This window comes from Phoca vitulina, unplaced genomic scaffold, assembly GCF_004348235.1.
Source record: "Phoca vitulina isolate PV1807 unplaced genomic scaffold, GSC_HSeal_1.0 scaffold28, whole genome shotgun sequence".
NCBI lineage: Eukaryota > Metazoa > Chordata > Mammalia > Carnivora > Phocidae > Phoca > Phoca vitulina.
Genome location: NW_022589731.1, coordinates 15,193,532 through 15,200,819, shown reverse-complemented (window position 1 = coordinate 15,200,819; position 7,288 = coordinate 15,193,532). Strand labels below are relative to the sequence as shown.

The 7,288-nt window shown below is 49.9% G+C and overlaps 1 protein-coding gene across 2 annotated transcripts; it reads left to right on the top strand.

Moving 5' to 3' along the window:
- The first annotated feature begins 427 nt into the window (after positions 1-427).
- Positions 428-6,424, top strand: PRLHR (prolactin releasing hormone receptor). Of its 2 annotated transcripts, none has more exons than XM_032423457.1 (2): positions 428-825; positions 1,422-6,424. In XM_032423457.1, exon 2 carries the CDS (start codon positions 1,428-1,430, stop codon positions 2,538-2,540), a length of 1,113 nt encoding a protein of 370 aa, XP_032279348.1. In that variant the 5' UTR covers positions 428-825; positions 1,422-1,427; the 3' UTR covers positions 2,541-6,424. The 2 variants fall into 2 exon arrangements, with proteins under 2 accessions (XP_032279348.1, XP_032279347.1); XM_032423456.1 differs by lacking the exon at positions 428-825 and adding an exon at positions 1,015-1,153.
- Positions 6,425-7,288: the final 864 nt, after the last annotated feature.

Below are 7,288 nucleotides of genomic sequence, written 5' to 3'. Positions count from 1 at the left end.
TGAGTAGGGGAGTACTGGGGGCCAGGTATTGAAGTGTGCCTGTGTAGGGTAACTGGCATGAGGGCAGTATTTTCTGACTTAGGGAGGTAAGACAGCGTCGTCATTGGCACTAAGTGCGGTGACCCACAGCAGGAGCACCCTCCTCCGACCCCATAGGGACTCCTGCTTATTTTCCTTCACTCCACCCTACTGCTCTCGAGTCGGCAGCCCCCAGCCCAGAAAACAGGGGGTGAGGCTGCTGTTTGAACCAGGCCAGGTCCCTTCTCTGAAAGCGTCGGACCCAGAGAGGGGCGGGAACTCCTTAATTGTCCTCCCCCGGGACCCACGCGCCGCCCCGGGGGGCGGGGTGTGTGTGTGTGTGTGTGTGTGTGTGTGTGTGTGTGTGCGCGCGCGCGCGCGCGCGCCGCTGGAGCTGTCCGCTGTTCTGAACTCTGTTACTTGGCTGGATTCGCGGCTCTCCAGGCACGCCGCAGCCTGGGTGAAGGGCTCAGGGGGTCCCGGGAAGGGCGAGGGCCTGAAGGTCTGCGGCGAGCTCCAGACTCTCAATTTTAAATCCCTGCCAGAACGTCCTATCCACTCCAGCCCAGACTCTAAGCAGGGTCCCTCTAAGCAGCTGTTAAGGACGGGTCCCTCATCTCTCCCTCACATCCCGTGGTGTAGCTCCAATCCCTCACTCCACTTCTTACCCTGCTTCGGGTCATCCTGAGAGCCTAGCGCTTGACGCCGCTCCTCAATCTTCATCCGCCGCTCCCTCCTCCGGAGCAGGACTCTCCCAAGGCGCAACAAGCTCCCGCATCGAGATTCTCACTCGTCCCTCTGACCCAGGTTTGTCTGCCCCTCCTCCCTTTTCTCTTTCCATCGTCTTCACACTGTCCTTCTACCTAGTTGTCTAAGCACCGACTCTGGTGGTGCGCGCTCCGCCCCCATTTTTCCATACAAGGGAGCGCTGAAGTGGGGGGCGGGGCGGAGGGGAGGCGCTCCCGGTCCCTCTCAAAAACTGCGAGCCCACTGGGAACTCCTGAATCTGTTGAGCTCCCGCGGAGAAGCGAGAAGCCTGCGCCGCCGTCGTGGGCTGAGCACCGCTAGGGGACAGCCGGGATTCGGCCCCTCATTCCGCGGAGCGTTTTCCCGCCCGCCAAGCCCTACTCACCAGGTAGGACCATGCTTCTGGGTCTGACCTGCGTGGACCGCCAAGGCTCTACATTGAATAGGAGGCGTTTAAATAACCTGTGCACGCGTAATCTCCCATAGATTTATTTTTATATAGGGGGGATGACAGCGCTTCTGATTGTTGTTATTTATTTTGGCCAGTTATTCTAAAAGGAGTATTTGGGTAATTGAGGTGGGGGAGGGAGGCACGATTGGTGTAGGAGGGATGGATGGACAATGGGAAGTGACGGGCTTTGATTCTCTTTGGACAGGTGGCCATGGCCTCACTGGCGACTCAGGGCCCCCCGGTCCCTGACTTATTTTCTGGGTTGCCACCGGCGGCCTCAACTCCTGCCAACCAGAGCACGGAGGCCTCGGCGGTCAATGGGTCGGCGGCTGACCCAGGCGCTCAGGCCGTCACGCCTTTCCAAAGCCTGCAGCTGGTGCATCAGCTGAAGGGGCTGATCGTGCTGCTCTACAGCATCGTGGTGGTTGTGGGGCTGGTGGGCAACTGCCTGCTGGTGCTGGTGATTGCGCGGGTGCGTCGGCTGCACAACGTGACCAACTTCCTCATCGGCAACCTGGCCTTGTCCGACGTGCTCATGTGCACCGCCTGCGTGCCGCTCACGCTGGCCTACGCTTTCGAGCCACGCGGCTGGGTGTTCGGCGGCGGCCTGTGCCACCTGGTCTTCTTCCTGCAGCCTGTCACCGTCTACGTGTCGGTGTTCACTCTCACCACCATCGCGGTGGACCGCTACGTCGTGCTGGTGCACCCGCTGCGCCGGCGCATCTCCCTGCGCCTCAGCGCCTACGCAGTGCTGGCCATCTGGGCGCTGTCCGCGGTGCTGGCGCTGCCGGCCGCCGTGCACACGTACCACGTCGAGCTCAAGCCGCACGGTGTGCGCCTCTGCGAGGAATTCTGGGGGTCTCAGGAGCGCCAGCGCCAGCTCTATGCTTGGGGGCTGCTGCTCGTCACCTACCTGCTCCCCCTGCTGGTCATCCTCCTGTCTTACGTCCGGGTGTCGGTGAAGCTGCGGAACCGCGTGGTGCCGGGCTGCGTGACCCAGAGCCAGGCCGACTGGGACCGTGCGCGGCGCCGCCGCACCTTCTGCCTGCTGGTGGTGGTCGTGGTGGTGTTCGCCGTCTGCTGGCTGCCGCTGCACGTCTTCAACCTGCTGCGGGACCTCGACCCGCACGCCATCGACCCCTACGCCTTCGGGTTGGTGCAGCTGCTCTGCCACTGGCTCGCCATGAGCTCGGCGTGCTACAACCCCTTCATTTACGCCTGGCTGCACGACAACTTCCGTGAGGAGCTGCGCAAGCTCTTGCTTGCCTGGCCCCGCAAGATCGCGCCGCACGGCCAGACCGTGACAGTCAGCGTGGTCATCTGATGCCACCGCGCCAGGGCTTGGCTGGGGAGCTCCACGTCCACTCGGCTCGAGGGTACCCACCTGGGGCCGGACTGGAGCGCTTATTCCCAGCACCAGGGCTAATCCAATACGTGGCAAAACTTCCAGCTTAGGCCTCTTGTCCAGCTGTCTTGCCTTGTCCTTATGTCTATGTAAAATGTGAAGTGGGCTTTGGTGGGAGTCTTGTGCTTTGCTTGGAAGAGGCCAGGGAGAGGGGAGAGGATTTATTATTTCCTCTTTATGCCCTTGAATGCCAAACAAAGCTCTTTCTCCTGGTTCACGACAGTAATTCAGAACCGTGGCTGTCTTCCTTGCTTTCCCTTCTGCTTGCTCAATGGTGAGTTGAAGGAACAATGGGGGTGAGATTTAAAATGACTGCGTTGGGGTTGGTGAAGCTTTTCGGGTTGCCTTTTAAAAAGGACTCAACTGAGCTGTCATACCTGATATTGATGAGTCAATCTGAATCCATTAATTCCTAGGATTCCAGGGAAATATGTATTACAAATCTGTATCTGGGATTTCAGCATTTCCTGAATAAGACCTTTCCACACCAAAAGGGTTTTACTTTGAAATTCACTTGAATTTATAGCACAAAACCACTCAGGAGCCACGTTTCAAAAGGTCTTGCTATTGTTTCCCTCCTCCTTATCCCCTAACTTCTATTTGAAAATGATAAGATGAATTAGTCAATGAAGGGGTAGATATACAGGGATAAAGAAGGAAAGGTCCAAATCACTTAAGGGGGCATGTAACTGTGCATGGGACAGACATCTCTGTGTGTGTGTTTGTGTATACACACCCAGTGTTTGCCACAAGGCAGGTACACAGATATTTGGCTTTCTGAATATTCAATGTAAACCATGTTCCAAAGCATTCTCTTGCATTCTCTAATTGCTCAGTAGCAACAGTTCAACAGCTGTCATCTGACTGCTCAGCACCTGCTCGGTGGTGACACGCTTGGAACACAATCAACCCAGAATGCAAGGACTGGGAGAAGTTTACTTAAGGCCAGAACCAAAAAATAAACTACCACCCAACCACAATCAAACATTTCATTCCTTCCAGGCCTAAGGGGAGAGATGAAGACTGTTGGGCCATGATACCAGGCTGATAATCCTCACCTTCACCTCCTGAGAATTTTGTATATGAGGCCAGTGCCCTGGGACAAGGGTTTTCACATTGATGTGGGAGCAGTGACTGGACAATGAGGGTGAGAGTCTTGGGAAGTGATGCATGATATCCACCTGTCAGATCAGCCCCTGAGCATGTAGGGCATGAGCTAGTGCAGCAACTGCAAGTCCATTATCATCTGTAAGACTCCAGTACCACCCTAGCTCACTATACAGTAGAATTAACTTCTCTCCTTATCTTACTCTCTAAAATGAGCTCATTCACTCATGAAAGTGTGACCTGAAAGGAAGGGAAAGAGGGGAAAGACTTGGGGATGACAAGAATTAAGTCCTAGCACTCCAATGCCAGCAACCACTGATGGGAGAGTAAGAATTCCTGGTTGGGCTAGTTAGCAGTATGTATCTTTAGTAGTTATATAACCAGACTGTTCGCAGCATGGGGGAGGGCGGGAAAAGCCTGGCTTGGGAGAAAGAAAAAAGCAGATTAACTTGGGAGATGCAAGTTACCTTTGGCAATGGCACAAATAACTAACTTTGAGCTTCATCTGTGGATGTGGAGAACAAAGCTATGCTCTAATAAATGTAGCCCACCAACAGCATTATGTCACTCCCCCGTTCCAAACGAGTCATCCCCCAGGCATCCCGGAGGCTGACTCCGGTGCTTCCAGCAGCTCTATTACTTGGGAGGCTCAAGGCCAGACAGGCATTTCATGTTTCCTCAGAGCATTCTTTTGATGGGAATGTGTGGAGAATGGAGGGGATTGGGGAAAGGCTGGATTAGTTGGGGGAAGGATCTGATTAATTGTGGTTTCAGTTTTGGAAGGCTTAAGTCACTGGTTCTCAGCTCTCGCTGCTCCTAGAATCAGTTGGAGAGCTTTCAAGAGACATCAGTGCCTAGGTCCTATCCCCAGAGGGTCCAACTGATTTGAGATGGGACCCGGGCCTCAGCATTTTTCAAAGCACTTTGGGTGACTTTAATATGCATCCAAGGTTAAGCCCCTTAAGAATTATCCTCTAATGAATCTCAGCAACATCTGAATGAAGCTTTGATTGTACCTACCAAAGGTATTATGAATTTGGAGTTGAATTCTGTCAGGGTGTTACATGCTACACTTGGGGAATAATATTCTTTTAGCCTTCAAACCAGTATTCATGAATCACACAGAGGCAAATCCGTATAATCAAAATATATAGGTATTCATGCAACAGTTTCCTTACAAATCTCCTATGTGTAAGGCAGTGCATGAGTCCAGTTTTTTTTTTCAACTTTAGATTCATTTGCAGTATAAAGTTATACACCATGAATTATTCCAAATCCTGGTTTCCAGGTGTTAAAAAAATTGAAGCGTTCTCTGATTAGCTTGATTGAAATCTACATCAACTGTGAGAAGAAAGTGTCCTCATTAATTACTAGAAAAGCTGCCCGCTGTTTCCAGCCTACAACTTAAGTTAAAAATTTTAACATTTACATGGACTCTATGGAAAGCCTAAAGAGGCTGGAGAATTATGCTGTGTTTATAAACATCTTTATGAATGATCCAAATTGCCCCCTGAACAGCAACTAATTAATTCTTACCCTATCTCAAATCTATCTGGGACTAGTTTGACTGTAAAACAAACCAACTTTAAAAAAAAATCTCTCAGAAGTGAGTCCTATAGAAATTCACATAGCGCTGAGGTAGAAAATTTTATTTAATATAATTTATTTTAGTTAATACCAAGCATCCAGTCCTCCTCCTGCAAGGAGTCATACAACCCATAAGGCTGGGAGCGGAGCCAGCCGGGTACTTGGCAACAGCCCATTCCGAGGCTGACGGGAGGTTCTGTAATCCTCTTTGCAAGCATTGTCACTGGGTCTCACTTTTGGCAGCCAATCAATAGATTTATCTCAGTAAATCAGCCGGGGAGTGTTTCAATATGTGTTGGCAACAGTTACCTGGAAAGAGCAACTGTGAGAGATGCTAAGGTAACAATATTCCAATTGATGTAACCTTCCTGCATTTTTGTTCTTGTGGATTTTCAGCCTGCTCTTTTATTGCGGGTGCTCAGTTCCAGGTTTATTTTCTCAGGTGGGCTACTTAACCATCTCGGTCCTGTGGCTTGCATTTATGAACATTTAGTAGTCTTGCAAATGCAAGGCATGGAGCTGACATCAAGGGGACCCAGGAAAGAGCGTAGCTAGATCTGAGAGTGAACCCAGGGTTCATCCCCCACAGACGAGAGGTCAGGAGCACTTTTACCAAGTAGATCTTCGATGGATTTCCCTCCATGCGTTGATGTCTTTGTTATATGTGTAAGATGCATGTGTTACTGACTCACTGTATGAAGCTCTTCAGGCTGGGGCTTGCACTGTTTGCTGCCTTGTGGGTGCTCAATAAATATTAAATCAGTAGTACCATCTCAAGTTACATACATAGTGTAAACTATATAACCTTGGGATGGCCAGGGTCAAAGCAGAAATAAATCATATCAAGGATAACATGCTACTCAATCTGGATTTGTCATTTCTAGCTAATTCCAGGTATGAACTGCTCATTTGGGGTCTTCTCTGACCCCCTGGCTCCAACCTCAGTAATGACAGCATTTCAGTACATGGTACCAGGCTCTGTGCTTTCCCAAATTGCATGTGCCTAAATTGACAGGTCCATCAAAAGGAGAGTAGAGAATTTCATGCTTAATTTCTATATTCATCCTTAATCTGGATCATTATTTAAAGGCTAGCATTTTATTACTCGTTTCCACCTATCACTTGGGAAATTTAAAAACATCCAACACATGGGTCTATAAACCAAATTTGATCATCTAGATTCCAAAATGTTCATGACAGGGTCACAAAGAGGATTTTCTGACACTTACAAAATAAGATTTAAAAATGCATTTATGGACACCTTCCCAGGGATCCACCTATTTTGCAAAGTGAGATAAGCTACATACAGATGTTGGGCATGTAAAGTATTCGTTTGGATGGATGAGAGTTGTAACCTTGATATGTTAAAAGACTGTGCACTCTCCATCACTCTTTGGAAGTAGAAAGCCTTATTTTGAAAATTGAGTGTGCACACTCATTCTTCTCTGCTTTCCAACTCAATTCCTCTTCGTTTCCCACTGATTTCTCTATTTCTGGCCCTTTTCTGCTATTTTCTCTTATTATCTATAATATACGTCTGTCCGATCTAAAGTTCCCTCCTCCCCAGTGGGAAGTGGTGGGATTCAAGCATCCATCTTCTTGTGGGTTCGTATAAGGTGAATCCTGTCGGAGAGATACTCTGGCTAATTCTGTTGCAGAGGCAGGCTTCATCAAATCAGTGGAGGGCTGCTGCCCATTGCGTTTCCTGCCCACTGTGGGGTCTTGGAGCTCACACCATTGATCGTTTCCCAGACAAGCTGCACGCAGAGGTGGACAACAGGAGTTTGCATGGGATCCCCAGCTGGGCCCTTAATGTGCATCTCACAGAGAGCTCTTAAGGGGGCGCCTAACAACAAAAGGTCAAATGTGTTTCATTTTGATGTTTGGGGCTGGAACAAGAAAACCAGAGCCAGAAAAAGCAAAGGACAATCTCCTCTTTTAAGTATTCCTTGCCTCCCTCTCTCGGTCTCAAA